This window comes from Oryctolagus cuniculus, chromosome 9 (genome assembly GCF_051225735.1).
Source record: "Oryctolagus cuniculus isolate XC-2025 breed Fujian yellow rabbit chromosome 9, ASM5122573v1, whole genome shotgun sequence".
In the NCBI taxonomy this organism is placed as follows: domain Eukaryota; kingdom Metazoa; phylum Chordata; class Mammalia; order Lagomorpha; family Leporidae; genus Oryctolagus; species Oryctolagus cuniculus.
The window spans coordinates 102,175,886-102,202,792 of record NC_142875.1 but is presented as its reverse complement, the minus strand read 5'-3'; the positions used below and the strand labels follow the sequence as shown (position 1 = coordinate 102,202,792).

Below are 26,907 nucleotides of genomic sequence, written 5' to 3'. Positions count from 1 at the left end.
CTGTAATGCCAGCAACACACATGAGTACAGGTTCAAGTCCCAGCTGCTCCACCTCCAATCCAGCTCCCTGCTAAAGTGCCTGGGAAAGCCCAAGTGCTTGGGCTCCTGCACCCATGTGGGAAACCTGCATGGAGTTCCATGCTCCTGGATTTGGTTTGGCCCAGCCCTGGCTGTTGTGGCTATCCAGGAGGTGAACCAACAAATGGAAGATCTCCACTCTCCCTCTCTCTTCACTCCGCCTTTTAACTAAATAAATAAATCTTTGAAAACAAAAAAGCAGCACAGTCTTCTGAGAGGTGCTCAGGGAAGGTACTTTGACAACAGGCCAGGTCCCTCAAGGCTGGTCCATTGTGCTGAGATTTCAGAGAATAGCGTGGAGGCAGACAGAGAAGCAGCCATGCCATAGCTTAAACTCTCAATCTGGCTGTAAAAACCTTGAGTTTCGGACCCAGCGTCGTGGCTCACTTGGTTAATCCTCTGCCTGCTGCGCCAGCACCCCGGGTTCTAGTCCTGGTTGGGGCGCCGGTTTCTGTCCCGGTTGCTCCTCTTCCAGTCCAGCTCTCGGCTGTGGCCCGGGAGGGCAGTGGAGGATGGCCCAGGTGCTTGGGCTCCTGCACCCACGTGGGAAACCAGGAAGAAGCACCTGGCTCCTGGCTTCAGATCAGCGCAGCGCCAGCCATAGCGGACATTTTGGGGTGGAAAGAATGGGTTTGTTTCTGACTCCATCCTGTTCCACTGGTCTGTTTATGCCAGTATCACCCTGTTTGATTACTGTAGTTTTGGCATGTAGTTTGAAATCACACGTGATGCCTGCAGTTTTGTTCTTTTGCTCAAGATTGTTTTATTTGGAGGCTTTGTGATTTCATACAGATTTTTAAACTTTTTTGGTCTACTTCTATGGAAAACATCATAGGGATTGCATTGAAGCCGTAGACTGCAAGACCCAAGCGCTTGGGTCATCTTCTACTGCTTTCCCAGGCCAAAAGTAAAGGGCTGGATCAGAAGAGGAGCAGGAAGGACACGAATTGGTGCCCATATAGGATGGCAGAGCCACAGGGGAAGACTTAGGCCACTACTCCACAGCACCAGCCCCAATGAAAATCTTTAAAAAAAAAAAAACTTTCTTCTCAACGTAGGCATTTATTGATAAACTCTCTTAGAACTCCTTTGAATGCATATCATATGTTGGGTTTCTATTTTTAAGGTATTTTAAAATTTCTTCTTTGATCCTTTCTTTGACCCACTGGTTGTTCAGAAACATTTAACGTCCAAATAGCTGCAAATTTCCCAATCGTCCTATTAAATTTCTAGATTCATACCATCTTGGTAAGAAGACACTTGATACTACAAGGTTGCTTTGTTGGTTCAGAACCATGCACTGGGACCAGCATTGTGGCGTAGTGGGTAAAGCACCTGTGACATCAGCATCCCAAGGGGTACCAGTTTGTGTTCCAGCTGCTCCACTTCCAATCCAGGTCCCTGCCAATGTGCCTGGGAAAAATAGCAGAAGATGGCCCAAGTACTTGGGCCCCAGCTACCCAAGTGGGAGAGCTGGAAGAAGCTCCTGGCTCCTGGCTCCAGCCTGGCCCAGTGTGGGCTGTTGAGGTCATATGGAGTGAACCAGCAAATGGAATATCTCTGTCTCTCCTTCTCTCTCTGTAACTCTGCCTTTCAAATAAATAACAAATAATTTTTTAAAAATATTTTTATTTGAGAGGTAGAGTTACAGAGAGAGGGAGAGACAGAAAGATCTTCCATCTGCTGGTTCATTCCAAATGGCCGTAACGGACAGAGTTGGCTCAATCCGAAACCAGGAGCCAGGAGTTTCTTCTAGGTCTCCCATGTGGGCGCGCAGGCCCAAACACTTGGGCTATCTTCTACTGCTTTCCCAGGCCACAAGCAGGGAGCTGGATAGGGAGAACACCTGGGATACAAGCCAGCGCTCATTTGGGATGCTGGTGCCACAACTGGAGGCTTAGCCTGCTACGCCACAGCTCCTGCCTCTACTAAATAAATCCTTAAAGAAACAAAAAACAAAGAAAAAACTATATGCCACCGAGATCTAGTCTGAACTTCTTAAAAGACCTATTATTTGAATAAAACTAACAGAGAAGTGTCTTTTTGTTACCTACTGGCCCATTTATATTGAGTCAATTAAATTTAAAAACTAGTTTAATAAAAAAGTAAAAAATAAAAGAGACCCCATGTTTCTCCATGTTTTAATTATCATTATTGCACCAATACAGCATATGCTTTATATACATATATTTTAAACTTCATTTTCAATTTTTCAGCAATTCAAATACATAATATATTATCATCTTGAGAATACAAAGAACACACATGGAAGAAGACTGAGAAAATAGGTTCCCAATAGTCAGTCACTAGTGATTCTAGACTTTCCTTGTAGTGTTTTCCATCGGCATTTGAAATGTTCTGCCATGGCTCTGCAGGAACAGAGCTGCCTGGAAGGGGAGGCAATGAATGAAATGGACCCAAAGTTAGAAAAAGGTAAGCAGGAAATCCAGGAGAGAGTACATATTTAGAAACTAAATATCAGGACTCTCCTAGAGTGTACATATCTAAATAGCTGCTAATGGAAGAAATTATATCCTCCCATTCCATCCTCAAAACTGCCCATTAACAAACAAACAAAATAATACCCATTCGTCTGAGGAGGGGAACTCTTCACAGCATTGTAAAAGGAATGGCAGGGCAGAAGGAAAGGAAAATAGAGGAGAGAAATTTGATTTTTAAGATACCCTGGATGGTGGGTATCAAAGTCTTGGGCAAACCTGTCACAGGCAAAACTGTGACTCTTCAACTCTCTTCATAAATGACAACATATGTAATAGCAGCTTCTTATTAAAAAGATAAATGGATTGTTTATGGTAGGGGGCCAAATACCCAGGCAGCAAGGCAATGTGGGTACTGAATGAGAGTTAACTGCTTTCAACCTCTCTGCTCTACAGATAAGGTTAAAGACTCTGAACTCGTCAAGCCTAGGTCAAACAATGGGGCAAAGAGAGATTAATGCTGTGCTTCAAATGCAGCAACCAGAAGGCTGCAGGACAAATACTTCTGCAGACTCTAACTTGGAAAGCACAACCCCTGGAGCCTCCTTCGTCTCAGAAACACCGAGCGGTCAAAGATGCTGGACTATTCAACAAACACAAAGAGTGAAGGTGCCCGCAGCACAGCCCTCTTATCACAGGAAGAGACATGTAAACACACAGGAGGGTGACGGAGCCACACCCAGAACTGGACGTTCACTGGACAGGATAAGCCTGAGGGAGGCTGTATTTACAGCAGAGGAAACACATCTTTCTCCAAACCCAACACTGCCAAAATTTTGAATTTGGAAACACTGAGGTCAGCCTGTCCATTTTCAGTCTTGGGTAGGTGAGGGAGGGAAGTTTTAAGGTTTTTGTCTCTCCTGAAATTGCTAAATAGGGCTTCACAAAGAGGCACGCAGGGTCATGAGATGATTTTTTGAAATAAGTTAAAGAATTTGAAGGATAGAGAAGAAATGCCCAGATGTCAGAAGTCATCCCCGTCAAACAGATTGCTTTCTGAGCCCTTCATAGTCAGCCGTGAGTATGACCGCATCGGTCTTCCCCCGCCTTGGTAGCGAGCAGGACGTAACACACACTCTCCTGGCAGCACAGCCAGTGACAACACGGGGGACTGACAGCAACTGGCTTGAATGCAATGGAGAAGCTACAAAAAAGATTGTCCAGTAATTTGGTTCCAGGGACGGGAGGGGTTCCTAACTTCCCTCACAGACTGATTGGTGCCCTCAAGGTCGTTTTTATTCTTCAAGTCTGTTCTTCATGTTTTGCCAATGCTATTCAAAACTGGACCCAGTTGGATGGCTGTGGTGCCTGGTTTGGAACAGAGCTGCAAGACAGGAGAACAGACAGAAAGATAACTATTCCATTCATAACTTAACAGTCTCCAAGAAACTGCTGCCCAAACTCCTAAAGCCGTATTTCACAGAAGTAATACTTACCAGGGCCTGAAAGATTCCGCTCACACCTCACCCTAAGCTTTTCTGTCCCACCATCCCTAGCATTCCCATATGTATCTCCTTCTCAACACCTTCTTCGAGAGACCTCTATGACCTGCAAATCCCCAGCTTTCCCAGATCCAAGTGTCATTTGACTCTGTCTATCTTCCTTAAGCCGACTTAGAGTAGGCCGGATTCACAACGCCCATTACCTGGATGCAGTGCTAAAGTCTCCCCACAAGTCATTGCTTGCAGAAATTGGTGCTGATGCTGGTGTTGTAACAGGGGCAGGAGAATCCAAATCTAAAAGGATATCTGAATACAGAAGGAGAAATGATAAAAACCCTGGAAATTAAAATTTATGTTCACACAAAAACCTGCACACAGATATCATAGAAGTCTTACTCAGAATAGGCAAACCCCTGGCAACAACTCAGATGTCCCTCCATGGGTGATGGTTATATACACTGTGGTATGTCCCTATCAGGGAATACTACTCAGCAATCAAAAGGAACAAACCAGTAATATATACTATAACCTGGATGAAACTCAAGGGAACTATGGTGAGTGCAAAAACCAATTCCAAAAGGTGATGATTCCATTTATCTAACACTCCTGAATGACAAAATTATACAGATGGAGAACAGATTGGTGATTGCTAAGGGTCAGCGACAGGGGAAGACAGGCTAGGAAGGTGATAGTGTTGCTACAAAAGAATAACACAGGGAATCATGCAGTGACAGAACTGTGCTTTAGGCTGACCCAAGACAACAGATCCATGAGGCTGCATGTGATAAAACTACATACTGATGCACATGCACATGCACACCAACGAGAACACAAAACTGGCAAAATGTGACTAAGATTGGAAGATGCTATCAATGTCAATTTCCTGATTGTGATACTCAACTACAGTTCCTCAAGATGCGACCATTGAAAGAAACTGGGCAAAGGGCACACAGGATTTTTTGTATTGTTTCTTACAACTGCATGTGAGTCTACAATTATTTCAAAGTAAATCTGACTTAAAAAAATTAAAAATAGGGGCTAGTGTTGTGGCACAGCAGGTTAAGCTGCCACTTGCAATGCTGGCATCTCCTATCAGAGGGTCATTTCGAGTCTCAGCTGCTCCGTGCCTGGGAAAGCCATGGATAATGGGCCAAGTACTTAAGTCCCTGCCAAGCAGGAGACCCAGAAGCAGTTCCTGCCTCCTGGCTTTGGCCTGGCCTGGGGAGTGAACCAGAGGCTGGAAGAATTCTCTCTTTGTCTGTATCTCTCTCTGTGTGTCACTCCATCTTTCAAATATATAAATAAATCTTTAAAAAAAAATTCTAGGAAGAGAAGACTTACCCTTAGTAATCAACTTGACAAATGATCTGCATTGTTCAATACATTAAGTTAAAACTTGCAGATTCTAACATCTGGTTCTCTAATCTTAGGAAAACTCCTTTGATTTCTGTTCTCATTTCTCAAATGAGAGAAAGGAAGGAAAATGTAAATGTAGGCACAAACCTAAATGTCTTCTCCTTTTCTTGTAATCAACCTTACGAAGAAGTGGAACAGATCAGGATATACTTCCTGAATGGCTATTATGTTCAAAACACCATGCCGGGTGTTGTCACATCATTTAACCGTCACAACCCCAGGGTGGTTTTATATCTCCATTTTGCAGAGAAGGAAATTGAGACTCACAGAACTTAAGTAGTACTTACCAACAGCATTCAGATATAAACTAGCAGAGTCATGATCAAAATCACTGTCCAACTGACTCATAAGCCTACTAGTACTTAAGCATGGACAGTGAAGAAAATTAAGTTCTTAATAACCATGTATTGTTGCCAAAGAACCTACTAGATACCATGACTCTCAGCTCACCCAAAAGCTTTGATCCCTTGCCAGAGGCTGCTAGAATCACCTCGTCAGTAAGTACGAAGAGCCATTTCTTAGCAAAAACATCAACACTCTAGGCAAACAAGTGTTATCCAACTAAAACCTAAGACAGGATCTCTCAGCAGCAGAAGCACTAGATTTACCTGCATCACTACCTCCATGGTTCAACTTTGGAATGGGGGGCGGGGTGACATGATTGCTGATGGCAACTGAGGAAGGTGGGGGAAGAGTAACTTTGCTGCCAGGTGGGGGCGGGAGTAGGCTTAGCCCTCCAGTTCCTGCAGTCCTGGGCTTAGAAGTACCTCCTTTCTTGGTTGTAATATTCTAAAAAGGGGGGGAAAAAGAGAAAGGAGATGTCACAGGCTGACGAAAGCACAGGAAAACCAAGTTTTTTAAAAACGTACTCACCCCAATACTCAACTTGATGGTCTGTCCTTCCTTAAAGCCCAGGTCCAACTTGGGACGAGCGTCCATTTCCTGAGACTCTCGGGAAATCTCAGATTCCTGCTTCACCCACCTTTGGGAAGAGATGTTATCTTAGTTAGGGGTTCCCCGGAAGCAGGGTTGGACAAATTAGGGTGTATTTAGTTTATGTGAAACAGAATTCTAGAAAGTAGAGGGCAGGACCATAAAGAATAGGAAAGGAAAGGGGAAAAAAGCCAAGAAAGAAGGCAACTGGGCTTCCCTAAGGAAGAATACAGGACACGAATTTGATTTGACTCTTCCTAAAAGGAGGGCATTTAAACACCAATCCCCGTGCCCCGCAGCTGAGTGCTGTCTCGGAGGGTGTTACAGTTCCCTAGTCCTTCCAGGTTACACCTGTGAGATCACTGAATGACCTTTCACAACTTCAGACTCCTGAAGCAAAAAAGCAGAGGGACGTCTGCCCTTGAGCTAGGAAACTGAAGATGTGCATAGTGCCTCCCACCACAGCTGCACCGGAATCACTGGGCTGCACAAAGTGTCACTGCATAAGGTAACCAAAGTGGCACAAAACCCCCAGCCTCGAATGTGACCCTGCTGTTACTGCACATCTCCTTCCACCTCCCAAAAGCAAGGGCGAATGCCTCAGAGGCATAAGCAAAAGCATCTCAAACCACTGCACAAAGGATATAAAACATATTCCAGGCCATAAAGAATAGGAAACACAGAATAGTTACACAGATAATTTAAGGAAACGGAAGTGAAGGGGATTGATACTCAAAATGAGCTGGTTTAGCAAATACAGAAACAGGCAGTGAAAGAGCTAGCGCCCATTCTACCAAGAAGCAGCTCCCCATGACCTCTTGGTCTGGTCACTGAGGACAAGCATCACTCACTTGAAGTGGTCCTGCAAGGAGACGTTAAAGTCGAAGGCGTCCCCCCGATCTGTGAAGCCGATGCCAATGAAAGCGCTCCGCCCTGTGGGAAAGAGCAGTGCTCAGAACCGGGAGTGTCCTCTCCCACAAAGTCTGCCCAACAGAAACACAAGTTACCCTAACTAGATAGAGTCTGTGAACAGGAAACACTTCCCCTAGACCAGGGGTCAGTAAACTGCATACACACAGCTAAATCCTGCCATGGCTTGTTTTTGTAAATAAAGTTTTACTGGAACACAGCCGCACTGACTTGTTTCTATATTGTCTAGGTCTGCTTTCCCCCTGCTTCTGCTCTGCAACGGCAGAACTAACTAGCAAGAGACTGATCCACAAAACCCAAAATAGTTATTATCTCTCTCTGTTGGCCAACCTGTGCTAGACACTATGAAGAAAAGATTGGGAATCACTGCACTGGATGTAAGACGTTTCAGGACAATCCCCAAAAAAATGGCACAAAATATAAATAGATAAAAGGTGTGAATTCTTTTGTTAGATATGCATTTTTACTTCACTCTACCTAGTAGTTACCAAATGTCTTGAATAATAATACAAATAATGCGTTAAGTCTTCTCCTTTAACAACTGTAGTAACTTTGACAAAAAGAGAGGAAAAACTTAGTAAATCGAAGTCAGAGAAATGCGACTGGGGCACACTTTCACTGAAGTGTACCGAGTACTTCCCTAACCTCATCCCATTCAAACTGCCAGATGCCTTACCAGTACCATCCTGGATCCGGATTACAAAGTAGCGGCTGGAATCTGCCACTGTCTCCACAGCAATGCCAGGATATTGTTCTATTGGTGCCTGGGCAAACAGCTCCCCTGACAGGTAAGAAAAACACTTCTTTGAGCAAAGAAGGCAAAAATCTAGAATTCCAGTTAATAAATATTTCCATCCCAGGTCCCATCTTGAAGGTACTTATAAAAGCACAACAGGGGCCAGCGCTGGGGTGTAGTGGGTAAAGCCACTGCCTGCAGCACCAGCATCCCACCTGGGTGCCAGTTCCAGTCCTGGCTGCTCCACTTCTGACCCAGCACCCTGCTAACGAGCCTGGGAAAGCAGTGGAGGATGGCCCAAGTGTGTGGGCCTCTGCACCCACGTGAGAGAAGCAGAGGAAGCTCCCGGCTTCAGACCAGCCAAGCTCCAGCTATTGCAACCCTGAGCCACTGGATGGAAGACCACGCGCTCTCTCTCTCTCTCAGATCCCTCTCTCTCTCTCTCTCCTCTAACTCTACCTTTCCAAAAAAAAAAAAAAAGTACAACCAGTATCCTTAATATGTTAGAGGGTCACCTGCACAGATTACCTGAAACTTTATCTTCAAGTTTGATATAGGCAATCTTCCCTTTCGAAGTGATTCGGAGGCGACCAGTCCAATCAGGTTGGTCTAATTTCCAATCCGATGCCCTGGGACAGGAAAATGGAAAGCCACAGGCCTCAGGTTCATGTCTTTAACACAGTGAAGCCTCCCAGACTCACTCAGCCTATTTCTATTCCCTGTCATGGATTGCCCATCCTTTCAGAATAACCAGTAGGATCATCTCACGTTCTCCTGTTACAGAGTCCCAAGTAAGTAACAAAAAGCATCACTGAGTACAAGTGAAAATACAAACATAAGTAAAAACTAAAATTCTTCACAATCTTGTGAATTTCATACTGCAGATGATATTCTATATAATAGTGCTTTATTGATCAGGTAACAGCAAAGTCTACTAAATAAAATATCCTGGGTAACAGAAGCCTTCCCAAATCACTAAACATACTATCTTTCACCACCGAGTGCTGGTTAAGCTACGGACACTACTGTGGGGCCGGGGGTCAGGGGTGCAAGGGCAAACAAAAGTTCAGCCTCGTGAGGCTTCCATTCTGATAAAAGACAGAAAAAAAAAAGAAAAGTTAAAAAACAGAATTCATCCCTTAGAAGGTGAAAGGCACTAAGAAGAAAATGTAGAGGCAGACGGGCTGGGAGGGCAGTGGGAGGAAGCAGGTTATAAGATTCAAGTGCACAGTCGGGACAGGTCGCACTGGGAAGGCTCAACATGAGTGAAAATGGAGTAACTCATGTAAGAGCTAGCGCGGGAAAAGTACTGTGCACAGAGGGAACAGCAGTGACGAGGTGCTGAGGTCATGTCTGAGGGGCAGCCAAGAAACCACTGTGGTCAGAACATAAGGGATGAGGTGGGAGACACAGCAAAGGGCCGGATCACTTCAAAGAACTTCAGCTTTTACTCTGAGTGGAAGAGGCGTCATCACAGACTTTAAGCAGATGTATAACACAGTTTCTCTCATTTATTTATTTATATACGTGTGTGTATGTGTGTGTATATATATAACATAAATAAAGTATATATGTTTTATATATACTATATATTACATAATTATATTTTATATATTATATATATTATATATTATCTAATATTATATATTATACTATACTATATTTTTATATACATACACACATAAATAAATATGTACTTTTATTTATATATTTTTTATTTTTATTTATGTATTTATTTGAGAGGTAAGAAGATAGAGACCAAAGGGTTGGGGAACAGAACAGTGAGTGAGAAAGTATGCACTTCCATCCACTGGTTCACTCTCCAAATGCCCACAACCACTGAGGCTGGGCCATGGCCAAAGCTGGAAGCCAAGAGCTCAATCCAAGTCTACCACATGCATTGCAAAAGCCAATTACTGGGGCCAATTCTGTGGTGTAGTAGGTTAACCATCTGCCTGCTGCACTGGCATCCCAAATGGGCGCCAGTTCAAGTCCCAGTTGCTCCATTTCCAGTCCAGCTCCCTCCTGATGGCCTGGGAAGGCAGTAAAGGATGGCCTAAGAACTTGGGGCCCTGCATCTGTGTGAGAAAGCCAGAGGAAGTTTCTGGTTCCTGAATTCAGATCAGCCCAGCTCCAGCCATTGTGGCTGTTTGGGGAGTGAACCAGCAGATGGAAGACCTCTCTGTCTCTCCCTCTCTCTGTCTATAACTCTGCCTTTCAAGTAAATCTTTAAAAACAACAACAAATACAAAAAAAAAAAATTTATTTGAGTCCTCACCACTGCCTCCCAGGGTCATGGTGAAGAATTCAGGAAAGAGATGTGGCCTGCATTAGCAGGAAGCTGCAAACAGAAGCCAAGCATCAAACCCAGATACTCTGATACGGGGATGAGGGCATCAAGTCTTAAACACTAGGCTAAACTCCTGCCCTCCTTTATATTTTAAAAAGATTATTTTGCTCCTGTGTGTAGAAGAAATACAGGGCTATGAGGACTGAAGTAGGGGGATTCCTTAGGAGATTACTACAGCAATCTACTTGAGTCATGATGGTAGCTTAGAAGAAACAGTAGCAGAAGGGACTAGATAGATTCCAGATCATCTTTCTCATCTCTTTCTTTTTTCCTTTCTTTCTTTTTTTTTTTTTAAGATATATTTATCTATTTGAAAGGCAGAGTTACAGAGAGAGGGAGAGACAGAGAAGAGAGAGTCCATCTGCTTGCTCACTACCCAGATGGCTGCAAGAGCCAGGGCTGGACCAGGCTGATGCCAGAAGCCAAGAGCTTCATCCACATCTCCCATGTAGGTGGTAGGGGCCCGAACACTTGGGTCACCTCCCACTGCTTTTTCCAGGCCATCATCAGGGAGCTGGATTGGAAATGGAGCAGTAAGGACACAAACTGGCACCTCTATGGGATGCCAGCATTGCAGGCAGCAGCTTTACCTGCTATGCCACAATGCCAGCCACTGATTATCTTTTTTTTTTTCAAATATTTATTTATTTACGCATTTATTTATGTATGTATTTGAAAGGCAGAACAAGAAGGACAGAGGGAAAGACAGAGAGAGAAATCTTCTATCTGCTGGGTTCACTCCCCAGATGGCCACAACAGCCGGGGCTGGGCAGGCTGAAGCCAGGAGTCAGGAATTCCACCCTGGTCTCCCATAGGGGAGGCAGAGGCCCAAGTTGCTAGTCCATCTTACACTACCTTCCCAGGAGCATCAACAGGATGCCAGATTGGAAGCAGAGTATCTGGGACACGAACCAGCACTCCAATTTAGGATGCTAGCATCCCAAGTGGCAGCTTATCCCACTGTGCTACAACACCGGCACCAGCTGAATTGTCTTTAAGGTAAAGGCAGCTGGATTGTCCAATGGATTGGGTGTGAAGGAAGAAAGAGAAATCAAGGATGACTCCAACGTTTTTATCCCGAGCAAAAGAGTTGCCAATAAGGCTATAGGTGGCACATGTGGGAAGAACGATCAGTTCAGTGTTAGATTCGCTTAGTTTGAGATGTCTAACATATTTTCAAGAAAGACATGGAGCAGGTAACCAAATACATGAGACTAGAATTAAGAAAAGATATCTAGGCTGGAGATCTAAGCATCCATGAAAATATTAGAAAACACTGAATATTTATCATCTGGGTTATATATGAACCTGAATGAAATCTAAGATTTTACTTATGACCAATTTTATCAAATATAGTATGTGGATTTGTTTTGCCAGGACAGAACAGGGAGGACATGGTAATAGTTATTAGTATAGTAATTCGCAGGCTAGAAAGGTAACAATAAGGTGTATCTATAAACAAGGATGAGTTCAACAAGATGGTAAGTTAAAAGCTGAAAGAAGGAAAGTAAAAATTAAAAGTAGTAGAGGCCAGCGCTGTGGTATGGCAGGTAAAGCTGCCACCTACAGTGCGGGCATCCCAAATGGGTGCTGGTTCTAGTCCCGGCTGTTCCGCTTCCCATCCAGCTCTTCCAGCTCTCTGCTACGGCCTGGGAAAGCAGTAGAAGTTGGCCCTAGTCCTTGGCTTGCACCAAGTCCAGGCCAAGCACCTGGCTCCTGGCTTCAGATCAGCACAGCTCCAGCCATTGTGGCCAACTGGGGAGTTAACCAGCAGAATGGAAGTCCTCTCTCTTTCTCTCTACCTCTCCTTCTCTCTGTGTGTAACTCTTTCAAAGAAATAAATATTTTTTAAAAGAATTTAAAGTAGCACAAGCAGTAGGCTCAGTAGCACAGCAGATACAACTACTGCTTGGGATACCACATCCCTTATCAGATCGAGGGCTGGTTTCAGCCCTGGCTACTCTGCTTGTGATCCAGCTTCCTGCTACTGCATCCTTGGAGGCAGCAGATGATGGCTCAAGCACTTGGGGCCCCGCTACCCATGTGAGAGATCTGGCTGGAGTTCCAGAAAGATCTGTAAGATAAATCCTTACATTCCCCTTGTTCTTGACGCCCTGCCCTCACAGACCTTCAAGTACCTATGTCTAATCCAGAATGGACAGCTCTGAAAGTCCCATCTGTCAGCTTATTTTAATGAACTGTTACTTATGCTAGTCATACCCCAAGAGTTGGACATAAGTACAAAAGGGCTAGGAGAATATCAGGAACAGCCTACTGCATATGTTTCTTAGGACAGGTTCCTTATCTTTTTTATCTTGTGTATCCAATGCCCAGTATTCAGCAAATTCACAGGAAGCAACCATTCCATTCATGGTAGCTATTTCCCTTAGCCTTGAGTCTCACCTCCTTCCCAGTATGAAACCTACGTAAAGAAGTGGCTTTGCTGGTTTTCTGACAATACTCCAAACTGACCTCACCATTTTCCATTTACCTAGCAATAAAGCTTTTTTATGTAAGTCATTACTATAATGCATAATGAGATTCCACTTGCACATTATTAAGTCCTTACAGCAGCCATATGGAACAGACATGAAAAGCTATTGTCCCTCTCTCTCAAGTGAGGAAAAAGACAATAACACAGTTATCATACTTCAAGTCTAATATTATTTTCCTTATATTAAAACACTCTATAGAGTTTAATATTGACTTAGCTAGGCCTTCAAGGGTGGGGAGCCTTTTTCTGCCAAGGGCAATTTGAATATTTAAAACATCATTCATGGGCCTTATAAAAGCAGCAACTTAAAAATTATCTCGCTATGGATTTATTGAATTTTGAGTCCCACCTCCAGTGGCCTTGGCAAGGCGAGACCAGATGATTTTGCAGGCCTTTACACAGACCATGGGATGGACAGTCCCCACTCCCAAAAGTAGTGATGAGTAAAAAGCTGTTTTATAGATTACAAAACCATTTTCTACTCATTTTTTAGTTTTTCATCAATTGAAATTTTCCTTCTCAGAAGTCTGGGCAGTGAAAGTCTGGAAACAACAGTGTACATTCGGTAATCAAAGTCATTTATTCTCTCTGATTTTCTTAGTCACTCAAAGGAAAGGTTCTCCTCTCCTTGCTAAAATGCCTGGCTTGTCCTTTAATGGCAGCCTTGGGAATAAATCATGCTCATCATGTAGGCAACAAGAAAGACTGTGCTGACAAAAACAAAAGTAACATTTATCAAGCATCTGTTTTGTGCCTGGCGCTAGGCCCATTCTTTTAAAAAATTTAGCAAGAGGGGCCGGCTCTGTGGCGTAGTGGGTTAAGCCTGCAGCTTATATCCCATCTGGGCGCCAGTTCGAGACCCGGCTGCTCCACTTCCGATCCAGTTCTCTGCTGTGGCCTGGGAAAGCAGTGGAAGATGGCCCAAGTCCTTGGGCCCCTGCACCCACGTGGGAGACCCAGAAGAAGCTCCTGGCTACTGGCTTCAGATCAGCATAGCTCCAGCTATTGCAGTGCCAATTGGGGAGTGAACCAGCGGATGGAAGACTTCTCTCTCTCTCTCTCTGCCTCTCCTTCTCTCTTTGTAACTCTGACTTTCAAAGAAATAAATAAATTTTTAAAAAAAATTCAGCAAAAGCCTCTTGCAGGGAGAGTTTTTATATCCGTTTTTAGACGAGGTAACTAAGGTTCTAAAGAGTAAAGTGATTTGCCAAAGGTAAACCAGCAAATAAATAAACAGTTACACATTTTCCACATTTAAACCTGGTTGTGCTCTCCTCATTCACTGTGCTGAAAAAGGGACTGATGGAAAAAAATGCCTCTTGGAGAATAAGAAATGCCAATAAATATGGAAAACACAGAGACACCGGCACCCTGGCACACTAGAGTAATCCTCCGCCTGCGGCACTAGCATCCCATATGGGCACTGGTTCTAGTCCCGGCTGCTCCTCTTCCAGTCCAGCTCTCTGCTGTGGCCTGGGAGGGCAGTGGAGGATGGCACAAGTGCTTGGGCCCCTGTACCCGCATGGCAGACCAAGAAGAAGCACCTGGCTCCTGGTTTCAGATCGGCGCAGCTATGGCTGTTGTGGCCATTTGGAGAGCGAACCAGCGGAAGGAAGACCTTTCTCTCTGTCTCTCTCACTCTCTGTAACTCTACCTGTCAAATAAATAAATAAAATCTTAGAGCCGGCGCTGCAGCTCAATAGGCTAATCCTCCGTCTTGCAGCGCCGGCACACCGGATTCTAGTCCGGGTCGGGGCGCCGGATTCTGTCCCGGTTGTTCCTCTTCCAGGCCAGCTCTCTGCTGTGGCCAGGGAGTGCAGTGGAGGATGGCCCAAGTGCTTGGGCCCTGCACCCCATGGGAGACCAGGAGAAGCACCTGGCTCCTGCCTTCGGATCAGCGCGGTGCACCGGTCGCAGCGCCCCAGCCGTGGTGACCATTGGAGGGTGAACCAACGGCAAAGGAAGACCTTTCTCTCTGTCTCTCTCTCTCACTGTCCACTCTGTCTGTCAAAAAAAAAAAAATCTTAAAAAAAAAAAAAACACACAGAAAGGCAACATAGGGAAAAAAAGTAAGAGGACAATAAAGAAATCGCTTTGATGTCTCAGCAGTTAACTGACACAAGAATAAAGGCTAGATTCAAGTAGAAAAGGAAGGTAGAGAACACAGACCAGTGAGAGGGAGAAGGTGTTTTTAAATGCTTGGAGTAGAAGGAAAAGAAAAGAACCCACTTCAACATGTATCATATTCTTTAGGAAGTCTTAACTCCTAAACTTGGAGATTATGAGCTATTTTACCTTATTTAGCAGTCTAGTCAACGCTAATGTATGTGATTAGGTTTATCTGTAAAAATGTACTGATTCCTTCCTTCAGTAACATTTAGAGCATCCACTGTGTGCCAGACACCAGACACTATGCTGGGCCCGAGGAACACAAAGTTTGAAAACAAAACAAAACAAAAAGCTTCAAGTGGTAGGCATTTGGCCTAGGGGATAAGATGCCAGTTGGCCACTGGTATCCTATAGTAAGAGTACCTGGGTTTGAAATCAAGCTCTGGCCACTGACCCCAGCTTCCTGCTCATGCAGACCCTGGAAGGCAGCAGTGATGGCTCAAGCAGTTGGGTTCTGTCACCCGCAGAGGAGACCTGGACTAAGTTCCTGGCTTCAGCCTTTGCCCACACCTAGTCATTGTGGAAATTTGCAGAGAGCTCTCCCTCTCTCTCTCTGCCTCCCAAATAAATAAATACGTAATTTTCAAGCTGTTCATGGGCTAGACCAAATAAAGAGGGTATTAGACAATCTATCATAAGACAGAATGGAGAACACTGTGAAAGCAAAGCACAGGATGTTACAGAAGCAAATCCAAATGGAAGCAGTGCTTCCCAAAGAAGGTGATGTCGAAGGAGAGTCACCCCTACAGAGTACCTGTGACTAGCAGCAAAAACCATGCTGTCACTCCGGGCTCTGAATGACAGCTTCTTGGAAGTAGTACTACACCTCTGCCAAAAGGTACAATGCAACAGAGGATCCAACACGGACTCCAGTGCCTACACACACAACTCAACTGTCTTTGACTTAAGAATGAATCTCTGCAAAAGAAGCTAAACAGTGGGCGTAAGGAAAGGTTAACTTTTCAGCCAAAGTAATGACAAATGCCAAGAGGAAAACCATGATGTGGCCCAGAGAGAGGAATGAGAACACAATCTTATCTGTATAACTGCTCTAGTGTTTCCTGCACGCTTTCACATCCATTACATGATTTCACTCTCCAAAAACCCCTATGAGACGCCTAGGACATTCACTTCTATTCTACCGATGAAAAAAAATGAGGCGTGGAGAGGTTGGGAAATTTAAGAGGTCAGAGTTTATACTTGTATTTTCCAACATGTATCCAGTTAATTCTTTCAACTATTTAATGCGCTACAGCATTCTCAGACTCTAACAGTCATTGGATTCCAAGGTTGGTTGTTAGGCCCGAACAGCAAAAATGCTACAGTAACTCTCGAGGGAAAAGCTACAGGCAGGGTTAAGAGGGGAGGGAGGGAAGGAAGAGAGCAAATACAATAAAATCGTCAAGAAAATGTAACCAGAACACACGGTGGACAACCACTGGAAAACCTAAGACCATAACCTTTGCCCACTGGCAAAACAGCTGAAAGGGAAAAACAAACAGCGGATGAGGATATCCAGCAGGGAGACTGACAACAGCACCAAGGATAAACCAGCAACATGACGATCGCCCACCCACAGGCGTGCACAGCCCAGGGTCCTGGAAACGAGTGTGTGTGATGAGGATCAGGGGCTGAAGGGCGCAGGGCACGGCGAACAGAAGGTGGCGGTGGAGCAGGCACGCAAGGATGTGGATGACGGGGAGCAGATGGACGCCCCAGAGGGGTCCGGGGGAGGAGAGGTGGATGATGCAGGATGGCAATTAAAAACCAAAACAACAAACGCCGGCAACAGGGAGGATGCCAGTCCAGCGTGGAGGTGCAGCAGGTCAGGGAGACGACATCCCAGGTGGGAGGGCCAGCAAGGAGAAACCCCAGAAGCGGCGGTGGCGGGGCAGGCAGCCTACCGCCCGAAGACGAAACTCCCGCGCCCGACGGGGGACGCAGGCGGGCAGCGCCTCGGGGCCGGTACCTGTAACCGCGGTTGGAGGCCCGGGGTGGAATCCGGTAGACGCTGACGTCGGGCTTCACACACAGCACGGACTCGTACTCCAACTCGGCCGCCATCTTGGCTCCGCACTCCGCGCCGCCGGAGGCGGGGCGTAGGGCAGGGGGCGGGACGTTTGGGCGGGGAGCTGAGATGGGACACTATTTCCGCTGACGTCACTTCCGGGCGGATTCGTTTTCGGTTCTGAGGTTAACCTCTTCGGTGGCGCTGCTCGGGATGCCATATTGAAACCTAGGAAACGGTGAGGCTACGGGGCTCACCATTTTGGGAAATGGCAAATATGCCCTCTTCCTGCGTGACTAACTAACGTTATGGAAATCTGTATCCCGGAAAAGTGAGGAGGGAAAGCGCCATCTTGCTCTCGGCAGGTGCCCGCGGTGCTCCGGGAGAGCCGGGAGTGCCTTGAAACCTGGCGGGTTTGTGCCAAGAGTCACTTCGGAAGCGTAGTTTTTTTTGGCAGAAAAGTAGTATCCGCCGGTCTATAATCCTAGTCTGCGTACCTGCAGGAAATGTGTAAGCCAGTCATAGACACGATGGGCTTTAACCCACCAGAGTCCAGATGTTTAAAATACCCAGAGCCGATTTATCTGATAACATCGCCTTGTCAGACTTCACAGAACAGAAACTCTATTTCACAGTAATTTCAGCGTGTGTTCCGATGATCTCTAAATGGAATCAACCCAATTCCTCACAAATTTGAGAAGCGAAATTAACGTCTCCTCTTTGCTCCCAGTCCTATTATAACGATAAATCCTAAGGAACTCCTTAAATACGTTTTGTGTATACTCCAAATGAAAACAACAGTGCAACTTAAAAATGACGTAATTAGCGCACAGTACGTGGCAAAACCCGACATATGAACTCAAGTCTGTATGACCACAACAGCAGCAGTCACTTAATTATATTGAGTGTGTGAAAGAAAATCTGCCTGTTTTGTCTCCCTAGAAAATCCCTGGCAGGGATGTGAAGAATCAGCTATCCAGGATCACTGTTGACAGAAATGCATGTTGACATATCTTTCAAAGGGGAAATGAACAGAATTGATCAAAATATTCATTATACATAACCTTCAATTTAAGAATTCCACTCAGTATTTTAAAGAAAGTCTTGGGGCCGGCGCCGTGACTCACTTGATTAATCCTTCCCCTGCAGCGCTGGCATCCCATATGGGTGCCACGTTCTAGTCCCGGCTACTCCTCTTCCAGTCCAGCTCTCTGCTGTGGCCCTGGGAAGGCAGTGGAGGATGGCCCAAGTGCTTGGTCGCTTGCAACCCACGTGGGAGACCAGGAGGAAGCACTTGGCTCCTGGCTTTGGATTGGCGCAGTGTGCTGGCCATATTGGCCGTTTGGGGGATGAACCAATGGAAGGAAGACCTTTCTCTCTGTCTCTCACTGTCTAACTCTGCCTGTCAAATTAAAAAATAAATAAATAAATAAATGAATGAATAAAAATAAAGTCTTGCATCCACAAAAAATATGGATGATACTATGTTTATTCCAAAATTGTGAAAAAATGGAAACACGGAGTATCCGCAAAAAGTAGTGATGTATCTATCATTATGAAATGCTTTGTATTGGTCATTAAGACCAATGAAAAACTAAAGGTTATAAAAAAAATAGGTAACTTCAAAAAACAGAACATTATCAATTTATGTCAGAACACACACAAATTATATACATATGCATGTGAAATCAGTATGAAAAGATATGGCTGGCCAGAGAAACTATTTCCACTCCCCATACTTCTCCATCTGCTAAGATTTTAGAGAGTATACAACTAATGTCTTCATTGAATAAGTGGAAAAAAGAGATAAGTGGCCCGTTCCTAGCTTCCTTTTTGACCCTATGATCTCATCTAAAACCTGAGTCTTGTGACTATACCACATAGTGGCCTTTTCCCCTGTCTTCTGTGTCAACATCATTGTGGATAATGACAAGGAAACCAAGCACTCGCTTTCTGGAGGAAAGGCACAGTGTATTTACGCATGCGGCCTTGACTAGACTCTCAAGAGTCAAGCCCCATCCTCTGTCTTTCCCTACTTTTATACCCTAAATTTAGCAAGGCAGTAAGGAGGCAGTTTCAGGGAGCCTGCAGGGATTAACAAGTCACAACTGCAGGGTAAGGTAGTTTTACATACAGGAATGAGTAAAGTACAACTTAAAGACAATTTCAGGAGGCAACAACTGTCTTATCTTAGGTATGTGACTAGGCCTTCACGGCAGGTGGGGAACTGGTTTCTAACTCAGTACTGGTTTGCTTAGCCCCAGCTGGCCCTTTGATAACAAGCCGGAGGGAGTACGCAGCATTCCCCGGAACTGGCTCCTTACTGGCCGGCGGGAAGGGGTCCTGGACAACATCACTGACAGTAGTTGGACTCTGGATTCGGGCGTATCTCCTTGCTGGTCTGGTCTGTACTCTCCAAAATCCCGCCATCCTCTTAGAGGTTTCATATAGTTAACATAGTTAAATCGAAATATACTGATTTTTTACACTCTTTGACCTTATCTTACCCTCACAGAACATTTTTTTAATCCTGAACTCTAATATCTAGCTGTCACAAGCACTTATCCTAAACTCTCTAATCATTAAAGTCACATTACTCCTCATGATTCAGTATATGCATCTGCAAATCCGATCTCCTTATTTCTGCATGTGTAAACTGCTATCTTGCCAGCATCATTCAACTCCCTTTTCTCTGTTTTTCTGTAATACCCCATAGACTTCAGTCATATACTCCTATGTTCCAACCATTCACTATCTTTATTCCCTTTATTCCATTTCTCTTCCATGGTTATTCCAAACACTGCTTCTGTTTTCAAGTTATTCCAACACTCCTTCAAAGTTATTCCAAACCCGGCTTCTAAGCCATCTCTTTCTTGATTGATAAACCATCACTGTTTCACAAAGTTTGTGTGAACTCCCTCAATGCCAGCCTAGTCAGAGTCCTGTCTGCTTTTTACCCATGTTTGGTCCTGTCCACTTGTGTGTGTCCTGCTTTCCGTACTCACCAACCTCTTGAGGCACTTGACTTCATCTGTTATTTCATTATTGTTTCTTAAAACTCTCATTTTTCCATTCACCCATGTCTCTCAGTATATAAGCATATTCAAGTTCCTTCCATCAAAAAAAAAAAAAAAAAATGACCAGACTACCTTACAAGATCATCAAGGAAATCCAGCATTTGCTTGCAGAACCAGTTCCTGGCATTAAAGCAGAACCAGATAAGAGCAACACCCGCTATTTTCATGTGGTCCTTACTGGTCCCCGGGATTCTCCCTTTGAGGGACTTTTTTTTAAATGATTTGTTTATTTATTTGAAGGCAGAGTTACAGAGAGGCAGAGGCAGAGGCAGAGGCAGAGAGAGAGAGAGAGAGAGAGAGAGAGATGTCTTCCATCTGCTGGTTCACTACCCAAATGGCTGCAATGGCTGGAGATGGGCTGATCCAAATCCAGGAGCCAGGAGCTTCTTTTTCTTTTCTTTTCTTTTCTTTTCTTTTCTTTTTTTTTTTTTTAAGATTTATTTATTTAGGCCGGCGCCACGGCTCACTAGGCTAATCCTCCGCCTTGCGGCGCCAGCACACCGGGTTCTAGTCCCGGTCGGGGCGCCGGATTCTGTCCCGGTTGCCCCTCTTCCAGGCCAGCTCTCTGCTGTGGCCAGGGAGTACAGTGGAGGATGGCCCAGGTGCTTGGGCCCTGCACCCTATGGGAGACCAGGAGAAGCATCTGGCTCCTGGCTTCGGATCAGCGCGTGTGCGCTGGCCGCAGCGCGCCAGCCGTGGCGGCCATTGGAGGGTGAACCAATGGCAAAAGGAAGACCTTTCTCTGTCTCTCTCTCTCACTGTCCACTCTGCCTGTCAAAAAAAATTTTTTTATTTATTTATTTTAAGGTCAGAGTTACAGAGAGAGAGAAAGAGAGAGAGGTCTTCCATCTGCTGGTTCACTCCCCAATTGGTTGCAACAGCCAGAGCTGCACAGATCCCAAGCCAGGATCCAGGAGCTTCTTCCAGGTCTCCCACACAGGTGCAGGGGCCCAAGGACTTGGCCATCTTCTGCTCTCCCAGGCCACAGCAGAGAGCTGGATCGGAAGTGGAGCAGCCGGGACTTGAATCAGCATCCATATGGGATGCCGGCACTGCAGGCGGTGTCTTTACCTGCTATGCCACAGCACTGAACCCAAATTAAATGTATTTTTTAAACACTGATTGGGGCCGGCACTGTAGTGTTGCGGGTAAAGCCACCGCCTGCAGTGCCGGCATCCCATATGGGCGACAGTTCGAGTCCTTGCTGCTCCATTTCCAATCCAGCTCTCTGCTATGACCTGGGAAAGCAGCAGAAGATGGCCCAAGTCCTTGGGCCCCCAGCGCCCATGTGGGAGACCCAGAAGAAGCTCCTGGCTCCTGGCTTCAGATTAGCACAGCTCCAGCCCTTGCGGCCAATTGGGGAATGAACCAGCAGATGGAAGACCTCTCTCTCTGTCTCTCTGTCTCTCTTTATAACTGTGACTTTCAAATAAATAAATAAATCTTTATAAAAAATAAAAAGAGAAAGATCGAGCACTAAAACTGAATATGTTTTCTTTTCCTCCAAACTCAGCCGTCCCTTAGTACACCAGCAAGCGCAAATCCAACAGAAAGGATTTCTTCTCCCTGCTATAGTTACTAATGTCTGCAGATGATTCACTAAGGAAATACTTGATGTCAGTGCAATGTCTTTAGTCACTGAGGAATCTTAGAAGACACTTTTCACACTCTAGCTTGCCCAGAAAGACATTTTTTTCAAATGTGTATTTACTTATTTTAATTTATTTAAGAGAGCCAGGCAAAGAGAGATCTTTCATCCCTGGTTCACTGCCCAAATGCCCACAACAGCTGGGGCTGGGCCAGGCTGAAACTAGGAGCTTAGAACTCAATTCAGTAGAGGCAGGGGCCAGTGCTGTGGTGTAGCATGTAAAGCCGCTGCCTGCAGTGCCAGCATCCCATATGGACGCCGGTTCGAGACCCGACTGTTCCACTTCCGATCCAGCTCTCTGCTATGGCCTGGGAAAGCAGAAGAAGATAGCCCAAGTGCTTGGGTCCCTGCACCCACGTGGGAGACCTGGAAGAAGACCGTGGTTCCTGGCTTCATAACCACAGGGCTCCAGTCATTGCAGCCAGTTGGGAAATGAACCAGCAAATGGAAGACCTCTCTCTCTCTCTCTCTCTCTGCCTCTCTGTGTAACTCTGACTTTCAAATAAATAAATCTTTAAAAAAATAACTCAATTCGTGTCTCCCACATTGGTGGCAGGCGCCCATCAGCAGAATTTCCATCTGCTGATTCACTCCCCAGGTGGCTGCAACAGGTCAAAGCCAGAAGCCAGGAGCTTCTTCCGGGTCTGCTACATAAATGCAGGGACCCAAGCACTTGAGCCATTCTCTGCTGCTATCCCAGGTGCACTACCAGGGAGCTGGATATGAAGTGGAGCATCCAGGACTCAAAGCAATGTCCATATGGTACGCTGGTGCTGCAGGCAGAGGCCTAACCAGCTACATCACAACACCAGCCCCTATCCACATCTTAAGTGGCAGACAGAAATCTAATCAACTCTAAAGCCACGTCCCTAACCAATATGCAATCCTACATCAGTTTGTTCCTTCTCTTACATCTTCATCTTTAAAATGGTCAAATATATGAGAGTTATGGCAATTACAATTAATCCTCATCACTTGTAGAGTCTAGATTTTCAAATTTACTTACTCAACAAAATTTACCTGTAACTTCAAAACCAGTACTCATAGGCTGTCCCAATCTTTCTCAGACACACAGAGTAGCAAAAAATTTGAATCTCTGCACATACATGCAGCTGAGGTCTAACAAGACAACACTACGTTTTCTTGTTTCAGCTCTCATGCTGTCAACAAGTGTCTTTTTTGTAGTTTTAGTGCCACATTTTGTGGGTTTTTGTTGATTGTTTCACTATTTAAAATGGCCCTCAAGTGTGGAAGTGCCGTATAGTGTTCCTAGGCATGAAAAGGATTTGATGCACCTTAGAGAGAGACTACGTGTGGTGGGTAAGCTTCATTCCTGCCTGAGTGATTGCACTATTGCTAGAAAGGTCAATGTTAATGAGTCAGCAACATTTATAAATAAGGTGTCTTGAAACAGAAACACACAAAGAACAAGGGTATGTATTGATCATGTGATGAAAATGGGACTGGAGGCTCACGGGAACCTAACCTGTGTTTCTCTGAGGAGCAATAATTCAATCTTGGCTAATTCAGAGTTTTCTATGACTTTATAAAACATAACTACACAGAATAAGGGGAGAATCCACTGTATTAACACTCACAGGACAGCATCATGGCTAAAAGCAAAATCTCTGAAGGCTGATTGTCTGATTCCAGTTCTGAATAGTCCTGTGAACTTGAGCCACTCATTGTCTCATTGCACTTCAGTGTCATTTTTGAAAACGAAGTAACTATTTCATCACTGGGGTGTTATGAGCTAAGTAACATACGGCCAAAGAAATGCTTAGCAGAGGGCGTGGTAAGTAAACTCTCGATGTGTGAGTTATTCACATTATTAACACTAACTTACATTTGACGTAAGAATTACCATGAGATTTTAGGTAGATATCAACATTGACACACTGATATTTTAGTATTTCAGAAGATATACAACAGAGCACACAATTTAACAAAAATATAATTGCTGTTCTAGCACCTTTTCTCCCTAAAGGCTAACAGTTGTGCACAACGTAGCACTGACTTAGAATGGAAATGTGTGGGGGCCGGCACTGTGGCTCACTTGGTTGATCCTTGGCCTGCAGCGCCCGCATCCCATATGGGCGCCGGGTTCTGGTCCCGGTTGCTCATCTTCCAGTCCAGCTCTCTGCTGTGGCCCGGGAGTGCAGTGGAGGATGGCCCAGGTGCTTGGATGCCTGCACTCGCGTGGGAGACCAGGAAGAAGCACCTGGCTCCTGGCTTCGGATCAGCGTAGCTCCGGCTGTAGCGACCATTTTGGGGGTAAACCAACAGAAGGAAGGAAGACCTTTCTCTGTCTCTTTCCCTCATTGTCTAACTCTTTCTGTCAAATAAATAAAAAATAAAAAATAAATAAATAAAAGGAAATGTGTGTGTATCATCACCTTCTTCTGCCTTCATTTTATGGACATAAAATGGAAAAAAAAAAGACAATGGAGAAAATTGTTTTAAAGTAATGCACAAATTGGAGGCTGGCACTGTGGTATAGTGGGTAAAGCCACCACAAGCAACCATGGCATCCCATATGGGCACCAGTTACAGTTCTGGCTGCTCCATATCCAATCCAGCTCCTTCCAAATGTGCCTGGGGGAGCAGCAGCAGATGACCCAACTGCTTGAGCCCCTGAACCCAAGTGGGAGACCCAGAAGAAGTTCCTGGCTCCTGGCTTTGGCCTGGCCAAGCCCCAGCCATTGTAGCCATTTGGAGAGTAAACCAGCAGATGGAAGTTCTCTCTCACCTCTCTCTTTCTCTCTCTCTCGCGCGCCCACTCTCTAACTGTACCTTTCAAATAAATTTAAATTTTTTTTAATTTTTAAAATTAATGCACAAATAGGATAGCCAATCTAAAATTTCATCAAAATTTACTCATCTAGGGCAGGCACTGTGGTGTAGCAGGTAAAGCCACCGCCTGCAGTGCCAGCATCCCATATGGGTGCCAGATTGAGTCCTGGCTGCTCCACTTCCAATCAGCTCTCTGTCATGGCCTGGGAAAGCAGTAGAAGATGGCCCAAGTCCTTGGACCCCTGCACCCATGTGGGAGACCCAGAAGAAGCTCCTGGCTCTTGGCTTCGGATCAGCACAGCTCCGGCCATTGTGGCCATCTGGGGAGTGAACCAGTGGATGGAGGATTCTCTCTCTCTCTGCGTCTGGCTCTCTGAAACTCTGCCTTTTAAATAAATAAATAAATCACTTTTTTAAAAAAATTACTCATTTGTGACAACCAACTACCCTGAGAGAGTCCTCAATCCTGTCTACTCCTTCAAATACATTTCCTGGTTTCTCATTAGATTAGTTTAACACAAACTGAAGTGTTCCCTTGCCCACTTTCGTTTTCCTGGAACTGAAATCACAGAAGTGTTACTGAAAGTTGTGCCTATGCTTCGTTTACTTCCCCTTCAGTCTGCATTCTCTGACTATTCCAGAGCTGTACTGTAATAGAAAATAAGTAAACAATAAATCAATAGAAGTAGAGTTCTTTAGACATTCTTGAAGCCACTCAGATCTGATGCTAAATTTGATTCCTCTCATGAGCCGCCCATAGATGTAGCCAATATTTGTTATTGCAATGGGATATCAGTTTGTATTTTGCTCTGTTTTCTTTTGCACTGAATTTTTAAATTCCTCAGCAACTTTGTTCTCCAATTCATGTTCTTACTTGGTTTAACCATAACTGCATGCATGAGCAGACAGTTGTATTTTAGGGAGGCAGGACTATATCTGATCTGCACCCTTGAGGGCCATAGGTTAGGATCTGACTTGACAAAAAGGAGGTGATTTCACAGTGAGAGTGGAACATCCATAAATCACTGGTGCATATTTAGGATGACATGTTTAGAATGGATAACTAAAACCCAAGTGGAGTACACATTAGTTTTTTGACACGATGATGCCTAACATCGAGCGAGTGCTCATATGCTGGCACTGTTTTAAATGCTTCTGATATGTTAATAAATTTATTCCTGATAATCCTATAGAGAAGGTAGCTCATATTCCCCAAATCAGTCATTATCTGGCCAGAAAACTTGAAACCATTAAAAAAGGCATTTAATACAAGGATTTAATAACAAAGGAGTTGGAAAGATTAAACAAATAAAAATAAATACAGTGGTGTTTTCTGTTTTCATATTAGTAACTGCAGGAGGCTGCTTCTCCTGAACTGGAAGAGAAATATGAAAAAGAACATAAACTAGCATTGGCAAGCTTGTAGTCGTCTTTGAGACTGGGGCTTTTGCTGCCACTTGGCAAGACTAGGAACTCATCGGCCTGCTGCTGCTACTGCTGGCACCAGTAATCCTGCTGGAGCCACCGATGCCAGCACCTGCCGCTGCCACACCTACCATCTCCAACAAGCTATACCACACAAGCTGTCTGCTGCTGCTGCGGGAGCAACAGGCTGAATGGCTCTTCTTTCTTTTTATGTTTTTAATGCTTTTCATGTTTACTGTATTTCGCAATTATTGTCCTTTTACTTTTGAAAGACTTTTTCTGGGGCAGATATTCGATGTAGCAGTTAAGACGCCACTTGGGATGCCCACATTCCATATCAGAATGCTTGAGTCTGAGTTCCAGCTTTGCTCCTGATTCCAACTTCCTGCCTATGTGCACCCTGAGAGGCAGCAGGTGATGGTTCATGTAGCTGGGTTCCTGCCACCCACTTGGAAGACTTGCATTGAGTTCCAAGCTCTTCACTTCAGCCTGGCCCAGCCCTGGCTATTGCTGGCATTTAGAGGAAGAACCAGGAGATGGGAGATCCCTATCTACCTACCTACCTACCTACCTACCTATCTCTCTCTCTCTCTTCCCCTCCCTCTCCATGTCTTTTAAATAAACTAAATAAATAATTTTTAAAATAAAATGGGTTTTGATCTTTGTCACGAACCAAGATATAGAATCAAATGCAATGATTCCCCCTTTCTCTTCACATTCCCACTGCACATCAGCTTTTTCAGAAACCCACTGCAGAGTAGATCCAGAAAATGTAGCACCCAGGTTTCCAATAGAGAAGTGATCTGGAAAGATGGATGTGGGCTTAATTACCAACACCTGAGCCCAGGGCAGGTGAAGACATGAGAACACAGCGTGGATACCTTCTGTGCAGTCACAGAACCAGCAAGTG

At 44.9% G+C, this 26,907-nt stretch overlaps 1 protein-coding gene across 1 annotated transcript; it reads right to left on the bottom strand.

Moving 5' to 3' along the window:
- Window positions 1-2,205: 2,205 nt before the first annotated feature.
- On the bottom strand, window positions 2,206-17,128 carry NECAP1 (NECAP endocytosis associated 1). The gene is made up of 8 exons (XM_002712759.6): window positions 17,016-17,128; window positions 8,562-8,662; window positions 7,974-8,078; window positions 7,219-7,300; window positions 6,308-6,416; window positions 6,043-6,223; window positions 4,222-4,324; window positions 2,206-3,900 (listed from the first exon to the last, which is right to left on the bottom strand). The coding sequence occupies exons 1-8, from the start codon at window positions 17,108-17,110 to the stop codon at window positions 3,852-3,854; spliced, it is 825 nt and encodes a 274-aa protein (XP_002712805.2). The 5' UTR covers window positions 17,111-17,128; the 3' UTR covers window positions 2,206-3,851.
- Between the last annotated feature and the right edge of the window lie 9,779 nt (window positions 17,129-26,907).

Bases quoted from the DNA above. Each gene is read 5' to 3' on its own strand.
- NECAP1 (XM_002712759.6), bottom strand. From the start codon at position 17,110: ATGGCGGCCGAGTTGGAGTACGAGTCCGTGCTGTGTGTGAAGCCCGAC. The intron at 7,301-7,973 runs GTAAGGCATCTG...TCTTTCCCACAG, and splicing joins CCGGATCCAGGATGGTACTG to GGCGGAGCGCTTTCATTGGC. The intron at 3,901-4,221 runs GTAATGGGCGTT...CCTGTCTTGCAG, and splicing joins GACTTTAGCACTGCATCCAG to CTCTGTTCCAAACCAGGCAC.